The following is a 23,229-nucleotide window of genomic DNA, read 5'->3' as shown; positions in this document are numbered from 1 at the left end:
GTTCCACAAACAAAGATGTTTAATGACCAGTTTCTCAAACCAGCAGTTATGAATTTACAAGCATTACAGCTGTCAGCGGGTTTAGAAATGATAGAAATTGCCTTTTATCTTGTCAAAAATGTAGCTAAACCATTACCGAATGTAGTAAAAGATAATGGTTTTGCTTTCAGAAATGTAAATACGCAGCTATGGCTTATATGCTTATTACTATGCACGTGCAAGCTAATAATAATATTAGATCACAACTGAAGCGCTGGGAATGTAAAATAATAATCAATAAAATTGAATACAAGAGTTAAGGTCCTTTCACACCAAGAACAATAACTATAACGATAACTAGCATCCATACCAGTGGACCATATAATTGTTTATTCTAAGCGCGTGCTTAAATTGTGTCTTCTGTCACTTTAAATGCACAAGCTCTTTAAAGAGTAGTGGATTCTGATTGGCTGTCAATGTTTTTATAGTTCATTGGCTGTAAAAAATAATCACTAATGATATTGTTTCTCTGTGCCCTTATTATAGCTGTGGTGGTGTGTATCTTGCAGTTCTTTTAAATTAAAAGGATTTTTAGAACTAAATCTTTATCATTATCTACATAGTTATCGTCCTTGGTGTAAACAGACCTTTAATTTGTTCACTAATTTCATAAAGCAGGTCATTCAATATACTCAAAGACACTCCATTTTGCATGTTTTTCCTTTTTTAATTCTCATACAGTCAGCATTTTTTACACAACACATTAGCTACTAAATATCATAGTCCCGCCCCCCTTTAAAAAAAAAAAAAAAAAAAAAACATAAATTAGATATCATTCAAAAGCTTAAACACTCAAAATTCATCCGGTTTAAAAATTTGACTTTTTGTTACCAGTTCTTTAAAACCTTTAAGCTGGCACAATTTTTGTGTTATCAATTTCAAATTTGGCACATAAGTTGGCGAGACATATGGGATGCATCTGAGATCCATACTCCCTTGGGTAGGTATATAATTTGAAAACATAATTACTTTCATGACTGCTAAAAAAGTATGTTCTATATAGTAGTAATAATCTGGATGTACAACATTCACCATGTTGCCCTTATCATGTGACCTACCAGAGCCAGTTGCGTCGCGTCACTGCCATTCACAAATCCACTCCTGTGGCCTCCATCAAATGCACACTTCAGAATCTCTCCAGAAGTAGTAGATCAACAGGTACTTTTTTTACCTACTCTTTAATGAGTAATGTCATTTTTTTTTTGATGAAAACATTCCAGGATTTTTCTCCTTATAGTGGACTTCAATGGTCACCAAACGGTTGAAGGTCAAAATTACAGTTTCAGTGCAGCTTCAAAGAGCTTTAAACAATACCAGACGAGGAATAAGGGTCTTATCTAGCAAAACGATCAGTCATTTTAAAAAAAAATACAACTGTATATGCTTTATAAACACAAATGATCACAAATGATCATAATCGTATTCTTCAAAGCGCTTACGCTGTATGTCCTTCCCTATTCTACTTACGGAAAAAATGGAACTGGTGCTGCATTCGTTCCGTAAGAAGCACTCATAAGGCGATCATTTGTTTATATAAAGCATACAGTTGTATTTTTTTTTTCGAAAATGACCGATCGTTTCTCTAGATAAGACTCTTATTCACCGTCTGGTATCGTTTAAAGCTCTTTGAAGCTGCACTGAATCTGTCATTTTGACCTTCAACCATTTGGTGCCCATTGAAGTCCACTATAAGGAGAATAATCCTGGAATGTTTTCATCAAAAACCTTAATTTCTTTTCGACTGAAGAAAGAAGGACATGAACATCTTGGATGACATGGGGGTGAGCAAATTATCAGGAAAATTTAATTTGAAAGTGAACTAATCCTTTAATGAAGCAAGCACAACCCAGTCTGAAAATGAACTTATTTACACTGTAAGAACTGGCTTAGGAGAAACACCTTTCGTTCATCCCACTTGGACATGAAAATACCTTCTCACTGTGATGATTTCTTGCAATGCTTTTTAATATGCGTGACAAGATTTGTTAATTGAGAGAAACTCCTCCCACATGATGGGCAGTGGTACGGCTTCTCTCCAGTATGAACTCGCTCATGAACTTTCAGCGATCCAGACTGAGTGAAGCTCTTGTCACAATGAGAGCACTTGTATGGCTTTTCTCCCGTATGAATTCTCTGGTGCTCCTTCAGTCGTTTCGCTGTGGTAAAAGTCTTGCCGCACTCAAAGCACACATGATCTCTCTCACCGGTGTGTCTTTTCTGGTGCTCTTTAAAATTGCCTGGCCATATAAAACTCTTTCCGCACAAGGAGCACACATACGGCCTCTCGTTTGTGTGAACCTTCAGGTGGTTTTTCAGAATGGATGATGAAGTAAAACCTTCACCACAATGAACGCAGTTAAAAGGCTTCAACCCAGAGTGAGAATGCAGATGATTATTGAGGCTGTGCGCCCACTTGAACGTCTTTCCGCAGTGATGGCATTTGAAAGGTTTCTCTCCAGTGTGCACCCTAATGTGATCCTTAAGGCCTTTTTTACACGTTAATCCCTTTCCGCACTGAGGGCAGATGAACAGCTTCTCCCTGGAGTGGATTCTCACGTGAACTTTGAGGTTGTTTTTAAATGTGAAACTTTTTCCACACTGGTGGCACATGTATGGTTTCTCTCCGGTGTGAATTCGCAAGTGATACTTCAGGCTCTCTTTACGCGTGAAACTTTTTTCGCAGTGGTGGCAGCTGAAAGGTTTCTCTCCCGTGTGAATTCTTAGATGTTCCTTAAGGCTGTCTCTTCGTGTGAAGCTCTTTCCGCACTGAGGGCACATGAAGGAGTTTTTGGATTCGTCTGTTTGAGTTTTGTTCAGCGAGGCGTTCTTCTCAGTCTCTGAACACGTCGTGAAAGTTTCCTGATAAGGATGTTTCTCCTCCACTTCATTCAGCTCTTCACTTTCTTCTTTTATGTCTGTCAAGTCTACAAAGAACACACACCAAAATAACTCAGTTCAATAAACAAATGTATCATGTATTTGATGTGTTAAAATTAGAAGAGACGGTGCCATCTCCTTGAGGACTTCAGATGACGCAACATCTGGATCAACATGCACATTCCCAAATTTCTTTATATCCTAATTATTGTTAATATGTAACTGATTATTTCCAGGAGCTCATTTCTTCTGGTAACAGTACTAACAGTGATTGTATATTAATTGCCTAAATTATTACATTTTTAGCAAACTGCATTCTCTAAATTGTAATGTTGACATGCATTCTCTGTAAAGCTGCTTTGAAACGATATGTATCATGAAAAGCGTTAAGCTGCATTCACACGGTGCGCCGGCGTTAACGCTTCTCGTTTATTTTGAATGGGTGACGTCATGCGTTGCCGAACTGAATTGTGGGTTCCGTCGCGTCGCTTCACTCGCGTTGCAAGAGGCAGAAGTTGAAGATTTCTCAACTTTTCAAGCGCCAACGCAGGCGTCATCCAATCAGATCGCCCTATGCAAATACCCTAGAGCAGTCGCAGCCAACTGCGTTCGTGCAACACAGGAAAGTAATGTGATTGGCTGTAATCACTATAACGGTTGCGTCAGCACAAGCTTCAGACACGCCCTCCGTCAAGCGTTGACGCTGACGCCCCGTGTGAATGCAGCGTTATACAAATATATGTGAACTGAATTAAAACTACAACTTACATACTACTAAATATTTTTGCGTTGCACCATTAAACTTAGGCCCTGTTTACACCTGGTATTAAGATGTTTTGGTTGATCGGATCACAAGTGGATGACGCTAAACACAGGTGTAAACGGGGTCTGAAATGTTTTGAGACTATCCACTTACAGAGGTAGTCGAAAACGCATTTGATTGGATTGTTTTCATATTGGAAACACTCATGTGGTCAAATGTGTTCGAACAAACATAAAGGCCGTCTACTCTCCGCCTACTGATCTAATGTGTAAACATTATGGGAAGCGCACTAGACAGATGGGATTTAAACTTTGTCAGCTGAAAACCCAAGTTTGGTTTGAAGACAAAAAACGTACCAGGCACAATGTACCAAGCTCACCATGGTTGTCCATAGTCTCTAAATGAGTCATGGGCGTGTTTTGGGCGTAACGTGCAATAAACCAATCAGAGTTTCATCTCCCATTCCCTTTAAAAGCCAATTGCGCTCGCGCCATGGCGGATTTGCTATTTACATGGTGGAATTTGCAAGTGTAAAAACTGAACATTTCTCTAGTGAGGAAACGGATCTGCTCGTGCTCGAGGTTAAAGAGTGCGAGCAGATCATCTACGGGAAAAGCCGGATTCCGCCAAAGCATTTTAATCTTTATGCATCCAATAATAAACTTTAACATTGTGATCATTTTATTTTTAATGATCGCTGCACGTCCCTGTGTGTTTAGCAATCAGCACATAGGTGCATATTACTAACGCGCTCTTTAAATAACAAAACAGATATTGCGCCATTGACTTTAGAGCAGGTTTCAGTTGGTCAATGGCACAATCTATTTCAGTTGCCTCAAAATAGCAACACGCCAACAATGCACCCATGGGTGCACAAATGGGCGCAAATGCATATGCTATTTAAACAACGTGGTGCAGGATGTGAAAATGATAACTGTGTCGGGCTGAAACGAGCAAAAATTCATCAATTGATTCATCAATAAGCTCTTGTTTTACCTGAGACATATAATAATGCTGACATTTACATTTTAAAAGAAAGAAAATTATGTGAATAAATCACATTGTTAGCGACTCTTCAAGAAGAGAGACCTGTCCTAAACAGCATACCACTGTGTGCATCACTCCATGTCGTGCATGTCAAATAAAATCAGTCATAATGTCATTTTCATGTTTTTTGTATCAGTGTTTATTTATTGATCCTTATTACAGGTGCAGTATGTAGGATTTCTGTCTGCTAGAGGTCTATTCAAAACAAAGGCGTAGCTTGATGACGCCAAGTTTGAGCACAGAATCTTGGGACATGTGGGCTGCGTCCGAAAACCTAGGTAGCTGTCTTGCTGCCTCGCTATCTTATAAGAGAATGACTTGTAGGGCAGCGTTTGTGCATGAAGGCACCTCACGAAATTGATTTCGGACAGACTTCTGAGGCAGCGTAACAGTTTAATGATCTACAGCAATATAGCACGAGCTTTGGTGAGAACTAAACAAATATGTAATTATTACAGTAGTAATTTCTCGATAGAAATGATATCAAAATTGAAATATGTTGATCAAAATCGTCCATTTATACACAAACTGAGCAGCAAACGCAACCTTCGGACGCCATCTTTATTTTTGTAGCTAAATTGTCACAGAATGGAAAGCAAAGGATTGTGGGATATCAAAGGCAGCTAAGGATACATCTATGCTTCCTTCAAAAATCGATCTGAGGAAGGTATCTCATGAGAGAGGACGTGAAGCTAACATTGGATTCGGACATGCCTTGATGCCTTACTACCTAGAAATGTGTCCTCGGAAGGCAGCATTTTCCAGTTTTCGGACGCAGCCATGGTCTTCACCTCACAGCAGGTGGAAACAATGGGGATAGGACTTGGGAAGAAATCATGTTCATGGATGTGATTATTAACGTTACTGTAGTATGAAGCAGAGCAGGAGCGAGTGTTGTGGAGCTGAACGAGGAGCTGGAGCGATTGAGCAACACACGCCTCACGAGCAGCGGGACTTTTATTATGACACAGTCGCTGGCGTTGCTTCCGCTTTTCCGGTCATGAGTATGAGGAAACGCAGCTCTGTTTATCATATTAGATCAGGGGTCTCAAACTCAAACTTGATATTTTGTGGCCCCCCACCTGACATCAAAGTTTAGTGTTAGTGCGGCCCGCGAGTTATTCTGAAACTTTTGTTTTATTTTGTTATCAATTAGATACAATTGAATAAGAAAATTATGTTATAATGTTACTCTGTGCGTTCGCTCGGCGGCTGCTGTGAGACACTGTTACACACTGCAGTAAGATTTTACAATATCATATTAAATGCTGGATGGCTTGTGTTGATAAATGCCATGCGATTAAATTTAACGTATTGTATAATGGAGAAAATGCTGTATTACTGTTACTAAAAATAAAGCTGCATCTGATTATGCTATGTTAGCTACTTCACAAAATAGTGTTTTTCTCTGAGGCATGGTAAAGCATGAGACTCGCAAAAAACCAAGAAAATTAGATTTAAACAATAAGACTAAACGTGTTGAACTATATAACAACAATAAGTTTTCTGTCTATAAACGTAACCAAACAGTTGTTCCCTTGTCTATTAAAACATGTAATATATTAAAGCGTCTTTGGTGTTTCCATGATTTCTACAAAATAAACCGGAAACCGAGGGTAACGCGGGTATGACGCACTTGACAGGCGACTCCTCACACGTCCCGCAGTCTTGGTTAAAATTGCAATTTTCTCACGATTTACAAATAGTTGCAAACATTTGGGATATTGTAAGTACTCAAGTGAACAAAATATATAACACTGGCCTAGTGGTTTTTGGATATTTTACTGTAAAAATCTTACATATTGCACCTTTAATTTCAAAAACAGTTTCTGAATGTTATTTACATATAAAATATCTATTATGTTAGTCATGATTACGTAGTATTGTATTTCAGTGGATACATATTTTTACTGTTATGTGAGGCAAAAGTTAGAATGAATGATAAACTGAAATTCACAGCATTTCAACACAGCTTCTGCTCACATATTTAAAGGCTGCTATTGGATCATTGAGGATAAACCTCATATTATGCAACTTTACGCATTACTTAATGTTCCTCCACCGTCAACAATATATAATCAAGAATGGACACCAACCTATTTGTTCCTCAGTCTCTTCATGTTTCATTCTGCATGGTTCTGGATCACTCATGTCTTCAATCTCCTCTTCAACAAACTCTGTCTTTACTGTAGTATACATATTACATATATCTTACTTGTTACACCTGGAGTTTCTCCTGCTTGTTTGTTCCTCTCTTGTATAATTACAGTTCAGATATGATCCTGTCTGCCAAAGTCAAAAATAACACAAGTTAATACACTTCCCAAGTTTCATTTCCCAATTTTTTTACAGTCTTTGTATTTTTGTCTTATTTTTTCTTCGCACTTAAGAGCATACTTTGCGTATATTATTAATTATTCGGATTTAAGCCAAAGATTTGAACATAAAAGAGTCAAAATCCCAGAGATACTATTGCTATTTGATGTTCCGGTGATAAGAGCGATAGTTCCGCATGAATAATAATAATAAATGCATAAATTAATCTCATGCATATATGCATAATTAATTTACACACATAATTAATTAAGCTGAAACTGACAAATGTTATAGTAGGAGCTCAGACGTTGCTCCAACATGCACAGCAATTAAACGTTTGTTTTAAGAGTTTATTTGTTTTACCTTTTGTAGTATTTGTTCTCTCTCGTCTCCCCTCCGGATTTTGTGTATTTAATGCCTTTTGCGATTTAAACTCACATCATTTCATAACGCTAATGCTCTCCACTATCGTAAACACCTACCGTACTACGCCTGATTTTTTGATTTAAGCTTTTTAACAATGCATGTATTTTGTTCGTATCTCACATAGTTCCCAAACCTTGTTTTTAAATGATTGTAATATGGTTAAAATGTCTAAAAACGTCCTGAGATTTGAATGCAGCTCGATAGGGTATGATAATTCAGCGGCAGCGCCACCTGCAGGGAAACAAGCGAGTAGCATCTGTCGCATTACGGTAGATGTTTACGACAGTAGAGAGACCGCGTTTGCGGCAGCATCATGGCAGCGTACGGTGTGAGTTTTGAGAGCGCAAACAGCATTAAATCTAGAAAAGAGTCCAAAAGAGAAGAAAGAGAGCACGTTTTACAGCAGGTAAAACAAATAAACACTTTAATCTCACGTCTAATGATCGATTCAGTCAGATTAAGACTGGAAGAATTAGAAGCGATTGTTGTATTTAACAGATCTGTTTACATTCCACTTTAATCAATATGTCGTTTTATGTCTGTCTGTATGTATTTTTTCTTGCTTTTTTTGTTTTGTTTTGTGTTCAAATGTCTTAAAGCTGGTTTCAGACATAATCCCTCAACATCTGAGCTGATTTATGTATCATTTTTGCCAATATTTTGCTACATTAATTATGTACATCTAATGGGAGTCATTATTTGTGTAGTAGATGCTTCATTCATACTCGATTGTAATAGATTTATTTCATATATTAGGCACATTTGGTGATCTCAGATTTAATATTAAAGCAAGTGTCATTAAAGGGTTAGTTCACCCAAAAATGAAAATAATGTCATTAATTACTAACCCGTAAGACCTTCGTTCATCTTCAGAACACAAATTAAGATATTTTAGTTGAAATCCGATGGCTCCGTGAGTCCTGCATAGCCAGCAATGACATTTCCTCTCTCAAGATCCATTAATGTACTAAAAACATATTTAAATCAGTTCATGTGAGTACAGTGGTTCAATATTAATATTATAAAGCGACGAGAATATTTTTGGTGCGCTAAAAAAACAAAATAACGATTTATATAATGATGGCCGATTTCAAAACACTGCTTCAGGAAGATTTGGAGCACAAATGAATCAGTGTATCGAATCAGCACCAAAGTCACGTGATTTCAGCGGTTTGACTCGCGATCCGAACAGTTGATTCGATACACTGATTCATTGTGCTCAAATCTTCCTGAAGCAGTGTTTTGAAATCGGCCTATCACTATATTGTTTAAAAAAGTCATTATTTTGTTTTTTGATGCACAAAAAGTATTCTCGTCGCTTTATAATATTAAGGTAGAACAACTGAACTCACACGAACTGATTTAAATATGTTTTTAGTACAGTAATAAATGACATTTTCATTTTTGGGTGAACTAACCCTTTAATCTGCCTGCTTCAGTCACTGGTTGGTTCTGAGCTGAACTGACATTAAACTACCTTCAGGGGGCGCTAGTGCATTTGCAGTCAAGATTTGTCCTCTTAGTGCAAATTTGGATGATAAAATAGTTGTGATTAATTAATAATAGACATAATAGTGTATTTGCAATTTCTGTTTATATGATAAAAGCTATTATGAAAAGCGTACAACAGTAGAAGAAGGGCTTTGAGTATCAACAAAAGTGTTTTCCTCCTTTTTACAGTAAGTTCTGTTCTAGATGCATCACCTTTAAATTTGCATTAAAATTGCGATCATCTGAAAAATGTTCAGTGCAGGTAAAACCCTATAAATTAGAGCTTTCTCTACACAGGGTTTATGTGTTTCCTCCTGAGGTGTAATGACAATTAGCAGGTGAATATAAACATCGCTGTTTAACAGGCCGCTGATGGTCAACTCTGTCCTCACCTGATAACAGACACAGGCAGCTGCTCTCTTTAGATCCATTTGATTTGTTTTCTGTCCTTTAAAATATATTTAAAGTTGCTGCAGTGTAATTCAGCATTATTTCCTCCTTTGATTTGTTTTGTGAACTAAAATGTTTAAAATTTGACAGATATTTATTTGACTGTCAGTCTGAAATGATAGCATATGACACATTCACTGCTTTCTTAATATATGATGTGCAACTGTATGCACTATAGTATACATTGCTATGTTTCAAACAATAGTACACTCTTAAATAATAAAAATAAAAGATTCAGAAAGGGCTTTTTTTGCAGTGAGGCAATAGAAGAACCATTTTTGGTTCCCCAAAGAACTTTCAGTGAACATTCCAAAAAGAACAGTTTTTCTTAGTGTGAAGAACATAGAATTCTTTTCCACTATAAAGAACCTTTTGTGGAATGGAAAGATTCCATGGATGTTAAAGATTCTTCATTGAACCATTGATGTCAAAATAGAACCTGTATTAAGATTGTTCAGATGACCTCACTATGTGTATGTTTAATCCAGTGAGGTCATCTCAGAAATAAATATACTTATGTTGTATTTTTGGCATACTGCACATTTGATCAAAAGAAATAGTGCGAGTTGTATATTTTTTATATACAAAAAATATATTTTAATATATTTAAATTATTTTTTTAATTTTATTTCCTTCGATCTCTGTTCCGGACTTGCACACAAACTGCATTGCAATGATTTCCCAATATGTAATTTGTGTGGAAAAATTACGAAGTCTGTAAACAGGGCAGGACACACTGAAAATGGAGGCAAAAAGAAGAACAGAGAAAATACTGTTTGTGATGCTTGAAATATTTCAAGAAAATTATAAATATTGAATTAGGGGTGGAGGTTTATATGAATGTATCAGAAAAGTCTTCAGAATGCATTTTCTTTTTGTCTTTCCTTTGTATAAAGTAGTGTTTATAAGCGCAGAGCTGATTTGTGTACTCAAAGAAACCATCGCTGCTCTTTAAGCGCCACTTACTGGCCTAGAATGAATTTGCATTTTCATTTAGTCCGCCTGCTGTTTTTGTTTTGTGCAGTTGTCTTATGTAGCATAATTTCACAAATCTAAAGTCAGACTATTCTGTTTTTGCTTTAAGGGTGTGTTTACACGACAGCAATGATATTTAAGGCCAGTTTGGCCTGTTATAAATTTGCTTAAAGAACAAAAATCAGCAACCGGTATCAGAATTGGCCATGAAAAGCCATGATTGCTGCATCACACTCTGCCAGCTGTGTTAGGCTTTCTCTGTGCACACATTACGACAGGAAACGACCTGACAAACCTTTATCACTCCAGCACACATGTGTAGCGGACGGATGCAGCAGGCAAATATGTAATTAGAATTTAAACAGCATGCAATCCTTATCTCCTTTCCGAAATCACCTGTTTCGTTCTCTCTCTGTAGGCTAAAGAGAAGTATGAGAAAGAGGAGAGGAGGAAGGCCGAGAGGAAAGCCAGGGGGGAAGACACCTGGATGCTTCCGGATGTTGACTTGCGACTGCAGCAGATAGGCCAGGTCAGAGGTCAAACTTATTAAAGATGACAAGAAATGTTTTTTTATTAAGGATGATTCATAAAATAACTTCAGGTCGGTAAGGTTTTAAAAATGTTTTTGAATGAAATCTCTTCTGCTCACCAAGACTGTATTTATTTGATTAAAAATACAGTAAAAACAGAAATATAATGAAATATTATTACTATTTGTTTTTGATTTTTTAAAGTAATTTATTCCTGTGATCAAAGCTGAATTTTCAGCATCATTACTCCAGTCTTCAGTGTCACATGATCCTTCAGAAATCATTCTAATATGATGATTTGCTGCTCAAGAAACATTTCTGATTATTATCAATGTTGAAAACAGTTGTGATGCTTCATATTTTGTGGAAACTGATCTTTTTTTTTTTTTTTCAGGATTTTTTTTTAAGTTCAAAAGAACTGCATTTATTTGAAATATAAATGTTTTGGCACATTATAAATGCTTTTGCTGCCACTTTTGATAAATTTAATGCATTCTTACTGAATGTAAGTATTAATTTCTTAAAATAGCTTACTGACCCTTAAATTTTGATATATAATATAATATCTGATTTGACCAACACCACACAGACAGAGAAAAATCCTATTAGCCTTAAATTTCGCAATTCAATCAAATCCTGGTTCATAAAGTCAAATCCTGACTTATTTGATATTGCTGTGAATACATATTGTATCATATTGTAGAAGTTAAAATGCTACAAAAGAAGTTTCATGTTGTCTTTAGCAATACATTTGATGTCATTTTCTCATTTCTCTCCATACCGAATTCACATATTGTGTTTGTTTTTTGCACACAGGAGCATTCAGTTAAAAACAAGAAAAAGAAAAAAGAGAAGAAAGTGAAAAAGAGTAAGAAAGAGAAGAAGAAGAAAGCCAAGAAAGAGAAAAATGCAGAGGAAGATGCATCTTGTGACAGCTCTGAAGTATGCGCTTGGATGTTTTCACATTTAACCCTGCGTTTAGCATTTTATTTTCTCCGGGTATTTCAGGTTGCACGACTAAAATGTTGCAGTAAATTTCTATTGCTTTTACAAGCTGTGGTAGCGTACAAAAGCATTTCTGTCCTGTGTTGATCCATTTGTTTTCAGGACTCAGAGGACGAGTGGGTGGAGGCCCCGTTTTCTTCAGGGGGCGGAGACAAGGCATGGAAGGCGGAGCATGAGGCCACACCCACATCCAGCTCAGCCAGTACTAACCAAGTAAGAACAACAAACCACCACTTGCTCCAGATAGGCATCTTCGTTTTTTTCCCCCCAAATTTCTTTTTTTAAGAAAAACCTTGATCAAAATTAACGCTATAGATGTGAATGCTAAGCCGTGTGAGTGATTAGAGTTTTTCGCTTTCACTTTTCTAAGTTATTCGTACCCAAGTCTTGTGTTCTCCAGTGCTGCTTTGTATTAATCACACAGCAGATCAGCGTGATCCGATTACCGTCCTTGCTGTGGTCTGTAATCACAGTCTTCAGAAAGACATTGAGATTATAAGAGAGAGCAAGAGGAGTGTGTGTGTGTCAGAGTGGGTGATTGTTGTCCTACACAGTAAAGCCACTTGTAGAAACTTCAATACTGTTATTACTGGAATTGAAGAGCTCTCTCTTCTCTCTCTGAGCCGTAAGGGGCGTCACACTGACAGCCATTTGCAAAGCATTTGTTTTCAGTGAGAGCTGATGCGATGTGTGCGCATCCAGTGATGTGATGGAGATGCGAACGGTTATATTTACAAGTATGTGATGCATATTACAAACAAATGCTTTTCCAACCACCAAAATGTTTGTTTTTAGCAGCAAAAAATGGATATAGGCCTGGTTTCACAGACAGTGCTTAGATTAGGCCGTAGTTCAATTAGGACATTTAAAAATGTGCCTTAGAAAAAAAACATTACTGATGTGAATCTTTTTAAGATGCATCTCATTAGGTGTTTCTGTCTTAATATTTAATGAGAATTTTGGGTTATTGCAAAAAAAAAAAAGCATAAAATCTTAAAATGTGCATAAAATACTTATGTGCTTGATTGATCATTTTTTTATTCGGTAAGAAGACATGAACATTTACTGTATAAATTGCTGGATGCGCAAAAAAACAAACATAAAAAAAACCTTTTTGTTATTTAAAATAAAAAGAACAGTAACTTTAATCAAATAAAACATACAAAAAATTAAATTTACTATATTTCAGTTAGTTGCCAAGGCAAGATTTCATATTTTCATTTAGTTTAACACTAAAACACTAAATACTAAATACTTAATACTAAAACAACTAAAACTGAAATAAAAATGTCCAAAACATTACTAAAACAAAATTATTAAAACTTTAACGAAAACTTAAATGAAACCAGAAAAAATAAATAAATAAATAAAATGGGGCTTGGAAGCAATTTAAATTTTTTTAACTAATTAATTGCCACATCATGTAATTAATTAATCGAATTAATTGCAAATTTATCGTACATCAAATTTGGCTGAGAAATTATCCCTAAAAGATAATTTTTAAGTCATTATTGTGTAAAGCATCAAATAGGCATTACAATAATGATTAGCATCATGATAACGAAACATTTAGAAAGACAATTTACAAATATCACTAAAAATATCATGATATCATGGATCATGTCAGTTATTATTGCTCCATCTGCCATTTTTCGCTATTGTTCTTGCTTGCTTACCTAGTCTGATGATTCAGCTGTGCAAATCCAGACGTTAATACTGGCTGCCCTTGTGTAATGCCTTGAACATGGGCTGGCATATGCAAATATTGGGGGCGTACATATTAATGATCCCGACTGTTACGTAACAGTCAGTGTTATTTCATTTCATTTTCATTTCATTTCATTTATTTATAAAGCACAAATAAACACAACAAAAGTTGACCACTGTGCTGTACTGAGAAAAAAAGAAATAAAAGACAGGAGTAGTAAAAGACATTTCTAAAATTTTAAAAATAAAACAAGAGTTAGAATGAATGAAATGCAAGACTAAGAAGATGAGACTGTAACTTTGATTTAAAATCATATAAAGACGAAGCAGATCTTACAGATAAAGGAAGACTGTTCCATAACTTCGGGCCGGCCACTGCAAATGCACGGTCACCTCTCATCTTCAATCTTGATCTTGGATATGAGAGAGTAATACTGTCTGAGGATCGCAAGAAGAATTCGTGAAGAATTCACGTTTAAGAGGTCTGACAAATAAGAAGGTGCCAGACCATTTAAAGACTTAAAAACAAACAGCAAAATGTGTTCTCGTTTACGAGCCCCAGTTAAAAACCTGGCTGCGGCATTTTGGACCATCTGAAGTCGTGAGATGGAGGATTGGGGTAATCCAACATACAACGAATTACAATAGTCCAATCGAGATACAAATGCATGTGTGGTTCTTTCAAGATACTTATAAGACAGAAAAGATTTAACTTTACACAGAAGTTTAAGATGAAAAAAACATGACTTAACTACTGAATTTATATGTTGGTTAAACTTAAGGGAAGAATCAAAAAGAACTCCCAAATTTTTCACGGTTGGTTTGATACAGGAATTTAAAAGACCACAATTAAAATTTGGTTTTCCTTTGGTTATGTTGAGATTCACCTGTTCTTCGGAGGTCTTTTAAACAAATGAGATTTAAATAAGAAGGAGGAAACAATGGTGTTTGAGACTCACTGTGTGTCATTTCCATGTACTGAACTCTTGTTATTCAACTATGCCAAGGTAAATTCAGTTTTAAATTCTAGGGCACCTTTAAATTTTAATGTGCTATTTTTTTCCGTAATTAATTAATCTAATTAACGCATTAAACTTGCAGCCCTAATAAAAACTATATTAGCTCAAGGATACTAAAATAACACCGAGTGACTTTGCCTTAACATATAACATAGTCAAATTATGAGAAAGATGCGTGACAGGATGAACAAATAGAACGCTTTTAATGAACAACGAGATTTACCAAACACAATACAAATCAACTTCAACACAAGGAACAGAGGAAAACTGAGGGCTTAAATACCCAAGGAATTTATTTATTTATTTATTTGGAACCCCATTAGCTTCCACGAATGGTCGCTAATCTTCCTGGGGTCCATTTTACAAAATCAAAACATATTATATACAATCACATCACACTTTTTACAATATGTTAGCAAAAGAATAAATACAATTCAATTTGAGTCATTACACTTAATTTCCATTACAGATCATACATTTTTTCACCATCTTTTTAAAATAATATCTGTTGCTTATTTGTCTTATACACATTGACAGTTGATTCCAAGCTACCGAGGATCTAAATAGTACAGTTCTCCTCATACAATTTGACTGTGCAAAAGGAACAACTAAATCACCAGAGCTGACCTGCCGAGTAATATGTTGGTGGCAATACCCACTGTACACCAATTTATCCACAAAAAATCTGGGATTGTTTTTATAGATGGCATTATGCATGTAGCACAGAAGACTTATCTTTAATTTATCCTGTACCTTCAGCCATACTAATATAGTGTGCATCTCATTCACACTGGTCCTGTACGAACAGCCAAGAGCTACCCTGGCAGCTCTATTCTGTGCAAGTTGAAGTTTTTTCAAGTGCTCCTGTGTAGCACTGGACCAAATAACTGAGCAGTACTCCAGGTGTGACAAGACCAGAGACTGGACAACTGTTCTCATGACTGAGGGTGGACAAAACGGCACACACTTCCTAGACAAAGCAATGCCTCTGCCCATCCTGGAAACAATATGATTTATTTGATCAGTCCATGAGAGCTGATTATCCAGCTTGACACCCAAGAGTTTAGTTTTAGTAACCTGCTCAACCGAAGTTGTATCAATAGTCAAATTTAGGTTACAAGGTTTATTTAACAAATGTTTAGTACCAAAAACGATACATTTGGTTTTGAAAATATTTAGAACTAATTTGTTCAAATTAACCCAGTTGATAATCAAATTTAATTGGTTTTGAAGGTTCAGACTTAGATTGGTGATTGAAGGAGATGCACAAAATAAAGTTGCATCATCTGCATACAGTACAACTTCTGCATTTCTAACAACATGGGGCAAATCATTCACAAAAATTGAAAATAAAAGTGGACCCAAACAACTGCCCTGTGGAATACCGCATGATATACATTTACTGTCAGAAAAACTACCATTAAAAAATACTTGCTGAGTTCTGCCATTAAGATAACTCCTTATCAGTGAAACAGACAATTGTGAGAACCCATAATACTTGAGCTTTGACAACAGAATATCATGGTCAATTACATCAAATGCAGCTGTAAAATCTAAAAGTACTGCACCAACAAGTCTTTTGTCCTCCATATATGTAAGCCACTGATCGACCATATGCACTAATGCGGTGTTAGTTGAATGGCCTGGTCTATAGGCATGCTGTGAACTAGTAAGCAAATCATTTAATTTAAAGTACTCTAGCATTTGATTAAAAAGTAACCTTTCAAATATTTTGCTTAATACAGGAAGAATATGAATTGGTCTACAATTAGAAGGAGAAAACCCTGCCTTATGCTCTTTAAGTAAAGGTACAATTTTAGACTGTTTCCATAGCTTAGGAAACACTCCGCTGAGTACTGATCTATTAAAGATATGACATATTGGTTTGCACAAAATATTTGCAACAATTTTAAAAAATTTGCCATCAAGATGATCAGTACCAGACGTTTTCTCATCAGATAAAGAGAGAAGCAACTTCTTAACATTGTCCTCACTAAAAGTATAAAATGACAAGGAGCAAGTTTTCCCTCTCATAATAGATCTAACATTGTCACAAGGAGATTCAATATCTAGCATTGTCATACAAGATCTTAATTGTTCTACTTTGCATATAAAAAAATTATTCAAATGATTGGCAATATCATATGGTTTACTAATAATGTCACCATCATTAGTCTCCATGTACATATTCAAATTATTTGGCTTTTTACACATCAATTCCTGTAATACTTTCCACAATTGTTTGCTATCATTCATAGAATTGGAGATTTTTTGTCCATAATATGCTTTCTTTTTTATGTTATTTAATTTTGTAACTTTGTTTCTCAACTTGCGATAATGTGCTCTATCTACATCACATTTTGATTTGAAGGCCAGATCTTTGACATCGTCCCTTTGCCTCATGAGGGACATTAGCTCTTCATCTAACCATGGAGCGCTGTTGATTTTTATAGATCTTTTCCGGAGAGGTGCATGTTTGTCAACTATTTTACTAAAAGTGTCCATAAAAATGTTAAGAGAAGCATTTACATCCTCCTCCTGAAGAGCTGCAGACCAATTTGAGTTATTGACCTCATCAACAAACAAACTGGGATTAAAGTTTTTATACAATCTACGATACATGATCCTTCCACCAGATTTAGGAATTTTCATCCTTCTTGAAATTGCTATCAGGTTATGATTATATTCTCCTTTATATAAAATGCAACTCCCCCACCATTTCGATTTCTATCTCTTCTATATAATTTGTACTCATCAACAGTTAGCTGTGAGTTCTCAAAACTGTCATCTAGATGTGTTTCAGATAAGGCTAAAACATGAATATTTTCTGTTGAACAGATTCTTGTGATTTCATGAATCTTGTTTCGAAGACTACATATGTTTAAGTGAGCTAAAAGTAAACCTTTCTTTGACAAGTTTACAAATAAAGATGACATGTTTACAAAAGAATAAAAACATCAATGAGACACAATTTAAGTTGGAAAGTAAACATAGTCCGTTATTCTCTTTGTCCAGTTGCAGGCCAAATAATGAGTTTATCATACCTTATACTGGCTCTTTCACCTTTTTCTCTGGCTGCTTTCAGTTTAGGCAGCAATTCCCTTCTCCTTTGCTGCACCACATCTGAAAAGTCTTCGTTGATGTAAATATTTGTGCCCTTTAATTTCTTCGCAGAAAAAAGGATGCGCTGGCGATCTTTAAATCTCAGAAACTTCACAACAATTTTCCTCTGCTTTCTTCCTTCCTGGAACTGGCCCATCCGATGTGCCCGCTCAATCTCAATTTTTGTACCATCAAGACCCAAATTCTCAGATAGTACTTGTTGAATCTTGATTTCTAGACCACTTGCAGTTTCTCCTTTTTCCTCTGCAATCCCATCAATTAGAAGATTGGATCTCCTGGACTGATTTTCAATGTAGTCCAACTTATTAAATAAATCATCCATCTCCTGCTTTGACTTTGTAATGCTGCTTTCAAATGATTTGATTTTTACATCAATGTCTATATATCCTTTTTTCATATCTTCTATGATGCCTTGAGTGAATTGTAGGCTTGTTTTCAACTCCTGGACATCTCTGATAACACCATCCAACCTTTTTGTGTTTCCATCCATGATTATTTGAATAAAACTCTTGAAGTTTTCTTGTTGCTGTTGTAGCATGTCCTTGTAGAATTCTTTCTGCTGATCCAGTAACTGGGTCAGTGTACTCATGGTCACAACAGCATCATCATCAGGCATTGCTTTAGATTTAGGAGGCATGATTATTCACTCTTACCACGATGTACCAAGTTAGATGTTAATGTGAGGATAGCTCTTCAGGCCTAACAAGGCCAGAAGCCTCCAAAGCGCAGTACAAAATGTTGCAAATTACAAAGTTCTTTACAACTTGATGTTCTCAAAATCCACAATATGTGATCAAAGTGCATATATTGAGCAAATCTCAAACTTGATGTAATGGTCCTTAATACGATTAAGTAGATTTTTAATAGATTGTAAGTAGCCAAGAACTCAGAGGAATGATAATCAATGGAACAGGAAACAGGTGTGAACTCATCACAAACCATGATAACTTATAATAAACAAGAACTCAGGCAAATGGTCACAGTAACAGCCAACAGAACAAGACACTAACGTGACGTAACCAGCAGACCAATCTTATTGCATCTAAAATATTGTTTTAGTCATTCTGAAATGCCTGAGCTAAAGTCTGTCATCAGAATGAGCTGGTATAATTACCTGCCAGAACTGTCTCACATGAAACATTAGGTCTTTGTTATTGCATTTTGTCTGAGGCACAAGTAATTTATTATGTTGGAAAGAAGTCACATGCTTCCCCGGATGCAGCAACTTTTTATTACTTTCTTTACTTTTTGTCAGTTTCCCAGGAAGATTTTTGTTCTCTTAAACGCAATGGTGCTTTATTTGCAAATCTTTTATGCAACAATCCAAGTTTAATTCATCTTTGTCCGTTTGACATTTCCTAGAGAGACGAATGGATGACCTTTGACTTCCTGGCGATGAAGACGACCTCCGTGGCGGAGAAACGAGCGCAGAAAGAAGCAGAGAAAGAGGCAGAGAGGGAGAAAGCAAAGTCTATTGAACAGGTGAGTGATGGTTTAAAATGTAATTTATTCCTGTGATCAAAGCTGAATTTTCAGCATCATTACTCCAGTCTTCACTGTCACATGTCACTTTTTAAAAACTCCTATATAAACTCCTGTATAAAGTGTTTTTGTTGTATGAGGAGTGTGTGTTTGTGTTTATCTTGTGTCTCTCTGTCTCTCAGGCTGGTCTTCACAAGTTAGAGTTGAACCCTTACTGGAAGGATGGAGGAAGTGGTCTGCCCCCAGAGGACACCTCCAGTACTGCGGTTAGAAAAGGTGAATGCCGACACAAGAGGCCTCATTTATAAAACGCCCATATGATTGGATTTGATCCTAAATACCATGGATTTTCTCCTGCATCAAAAATGATAAGGGTTTAATAAAGGCAGAAACTGACATGAAAATGTTTTTATGCATATGCCAACAGCTACAGGCGGTACACTTTGTGTAAAATTCAATTAAAAAGTCACTGTAAAAACAGATTTTTTTTATTTATTAGATTTACTTTATACAAGAAAATATTATTTCAGTTTTTCTACTTGAAAATTTCATATTTAATTCAAAGTGTTACTTGCCGTTTCTTTGCAATTATTTGTGAAATTTTCTGAGAGAAAATTGTTTCAAAGTAAATTTTACACTAAATTTATTCAGTGTAGATCAGTTCAGCTATGACCTTTGACATTTTTGTTTTAATTTTAGATGCTCTTTACAACATTTAGATGTCTATAATGCCATAAAAACCCATCTTCTCAAGCTCTGTTTGTGTACAATTTTTATGTTTATACACCCATGTCACATAAAAGTCATATTGTTGTAATGTAATATGCACTTTTATTTTGTTTTATTACATTTTTATTAATATTTTGAGTTGGATTATTATTTTGAATTAATATTTTGGATTTGCTTTTATTTTTAGATTTTTAGATGTCAGTGTTAATTTGTTTAATTTTTTGTGCTTTTGTGATTTTTATTAGTTTTTTTAAATTGCCATTTAATTTAATTTATTTTTATTTCTGTTTTAGTTCAGTTTTAGTTTTTGTTTCCAGTTAATAATTTTAGTACTTCATCTTAATCTTATTTCAGTTTATTGCCAAGGAAACATTTCTAATTTTTCAACTATATATTTATATTTTATTTCAGCTTTATTTCTATTAAAATGCTTTTTAAAGGGTTAGTTAACGAAAATAACCCTGTTACATGTTTGATTTCTAACTGGTCTGTTTTCGGCCAAATTGAGCTGCAATTTTGACCAAACTTTAAGTAAAAAATCAAGCTACGTGAAATTATTAATAATATAACTCAAGTTGCTAAAAGCTTTGTTGGCTGTGACTCTTGGAGAGACAGTTTAAAGCCAACCAGCTGCTCTCATCCTCTTTCATTTTTCATGATTGATTCCCTGCATTTTCTTTTCGTCATTTCAGTACAGTGTTTCATTCTGAAATTTGTCACGTTATTAGAATGGGCCGTTTCATGTTGACTATAAGCTGACAGTGCAGTCGCTCTTATCTGCGCTCTGTACATGCTGAGCGGGAAGTGTTTATTTCACAGATGTTTCACACAGATTTCTCTCTGCCTCAGCTGGAGTGGTGAATGATGGAGGGGTGAGCTGGCTCAGGAAGTCGTATCAGAGGATGAAAGAGCAGGCCGACAGAGAACAGCGCAGTGTGGAGAGCGTGGTGGCGGAGAGATACGGGGTGAGCACACATACACACACACACACACGGCAGTGGTAAATAAACACACATCTCTCTGTACTTCAACACACTAAGTTTTCTTCCCCTGCGATTGACGAAGAGCTCATACAAGTCATTCATCCATGAAACGGGTTATGCTGCGTATTCATTGCTTTGTGCAACCAATAAGGATAGAATATTGTCATATTATGTTATACCTCCCAGTAGGGTTGGGTATCATTTGAAATTTAGTGATTCCGAATCCAGTTACGATACTTCTTATCGATTCCAATTCTTGTAGATTCCCAGTTTAGATTCTAATATGGTAAAAGTCAGACATTTAGATGTCAAACATATTACTTCTGTCTTTTTGCAAAACATTCTGTCGCAGGTGAATGCCATGAACAAAAATCAGCAGCCTAAAGAACAACCAATTAGACTAGTTTAATAAACTAGACTAAAATAAATTTCAAACATTATTAAAGGCAAGTAATAAACAGTCACAAAAAAGCAGATTAGGAATAGCACAAATAAATGTTCATAAAATTAAATGTATGATATACAGCCATATAGCACAGCTACTTGTGTGATATTGCTTTTATACAACAGTTCGGCATGAGTGTGTAAATAAATAAGAACAACAGAGTGTCTTTAAAACCCTCTTTTGTGGAGAACTGCGTCCTTCCGCCACGGATTCAAATCTCTAGTTGATAGTCACTTAGAACTTGTAATGAAGGAATGTTGAGTCCCTCCATTGAAACTCATTGTATTTTGTACAGTATTATTGAGAGAGATCGCTTACCTGTGTCTGATATAACATTCATTCTTCAGGTTGATGTCCATAATATTATATCCATTATAAAAATTTGTTTTAATGTCCGCTGAGTAAAGCGATCTTTGCCTTTTTACAGTTAAAGGATTAGTTCATTTTCAAATTAAATTTTCCTGATAATTTACTCACCTCCATGTCATCCAAGATGTTCATGTCTTTCTTTCTTCAGTCGAAAAGAAATTAAGGTTTTTGAGGAAAACATTACAGAATTATTGTCCTTATAGTGGACTTCACTGGGGTTCAACGGGTTGAAGGTCAAAATTACAGTTTCAGTGCAGCTTCAAAGGGCTTTAAACGATCGCAGACGAGGAATAAGAATCTTATCTAGAGAAACCATCGCTCATTTTCAAATCGGATATGCTTTATTTAAACAAATGATCGCTTTCCAAAGTGCTTCCGCTAAAACCGCACTTTTGTATTCTTTAAAAAGCTTACACTGTATGTCCTACACCTTCCCTATTCTACTTGCGTAACGAACGCGGCGCCAGTTCCGTTTTTTCCGTAAGTTGAATAGGGAAGGCATAGGACAGTTTTACATTCAACCCTTTGGAGGCCATTGAAGTCCACTATATGAAGAATAATCCTGGAATGTTTTCATCAAAAACATTAATTTCTTTTCGACTGAAGAAAGAAGGACATGAACATCTTGAATGACATGGGGGTGAAAATTTTATTTGAAAGTGAACTAATCCTTTAAGGGAATTTTCCATAACACAGTAGCACTAAAATGTCCTTTTGTTTACAAAAGTCCCTTTCAATTTAAAAGTCTCTTGTGACTGACTCATTCACTCATAAAGTTCGCCGCCATCTAATGGCGTATTGATGTAACTTTCACTCAATTCATATTACGCACTAATGGACCCTTTCTCAATACCAAATACAACATATTATTTATATAAAATAATATTTATTGAACAACAATATTTAAATTAGCAACAATAGCCATTATAAATGACAACAGGAAATAAACACAGGTGTACAATTCAGTCAGACATACAAAAGCAGTGCTTTACAGGATACAAGTTAAATATAGCCTTAATATTAAATTATTAAATTTAACATCGCCCAATTCTGTTTGCTCAAGAACAAGTAATAGATTAATAATACCAAAGATTGAACATTTATGTACCCTGAATGAATTATATCTCGTGTTTAACCACTATAAGAGCCAGCAGCAAATCCCCGAAGCACTGGCCGAGATGAAGCTGTTCTCAGCGGGTACTCGAGCACCGAACGGCCTGGAGCTCGCATCTCCAAAAACATCTAAACAAACTGTAAAATAGGCGCTATGATTAAATATAGGTTTACACAACTACATTCTAGCCTAAAAACCCCTAAAAATCTACAGTTTGTGGAACAAGAAGTATAGTATTTGATAAAAATACAGTGGATTTCCTCGACTGCCATGACAGTTGCTTCAAGCGGAGTGATACAAACCTTTTTTTAAATTCAGTTAATAACCTCAGAGCTCATG

The 23,229-nt window shown here is 35.7% G+C and overlaps 2 protein-coding genes across 2 annotated transcripts in view; one reads left to right on the top strand and one right to left on the bottom strand.

Moving 5' to 3' along the window:
• Window positions 1-1,974: 1,974 nt before the first annotated feature.
• Window positions 1,975-6,898, bottom strand: LOC137004385 (zinc finger protein ZFP2). The gene is made up of 2 exons (XM_067364647.1): window positions 6,817-6,898; window positions 1,975-2,954 (listed from the first exon to the last, which is right to left on the bottom strand). The coding sequence occupies exons 1-2, from the start codon at window positions 6,875-6,877 to the stop codon at window positions 1,975-1,977; spliced, it is 1,041 nt and encodes a 346-aa protein (XP_067220748.1). The 5' UTR covers window positions 6,878-6,898.
• An 870-nt stretch (window positions 6,899-7,768) lies between these two features.
• cwf19l2 (CWF19 like cell cycle control factor 2) overlaps window positions 7,769-23,229 on the top strand; it is a 32,145-nt gene continuing 16,684 nt past the window's right edge. Inside the window, exons 1-7 of the mRNA XM_067365998.1 lie at window positions 7,769-7,874; window positions 10,803-10,913; window positions 11,731-11,856; window positions 12,022-12,132; window positions 19,131-19,250; window positions 19,433-19,526; window positions 20,829-20,944. Coding sequence (XP_067222099.1) covers window positions 7,782-7,874; window positions 10,803-10,913; window positions 11,731-11,856; window positions 12,022-12,132; window positions 19,131-19,250; window positions 19,433-19,526; window positions 20,829-20,944 — 771 coding nt within the window. The 5' untranslated portion in view covers window positions 7,769-7,781. The remainder of the gene's footprint in view (window positions 7,875-10,802; window positions 10,914-11,730; window positions 11,857-12,021; window positions 12,133-19,130; window positions 19,251-19,432; window positions 19,527-20,828; window positions 20,945-23,229) is intronic.

This window comes from Chanodichthys erythropterus, chromosome 17 (assembly GCF_024489055.1).
Source record: "Chanodichthys erythropterus isolate Z2021 chromosome 17, ASM2448905v1, whole genome shotgun sequence".
NCBI classification, from domain to species: Eukaryota; Metazoa; Chordata; class Actinopteri; order Cypriniformes; family Xenocyprididae; genus Chanodichthys; species Chanodichthys erythropterus.
The sequence above is the reverse complement of the archived record's forward strand: the minus strand, read 5'-3'. Positions and strand labels throughout refer to the sequence as shown.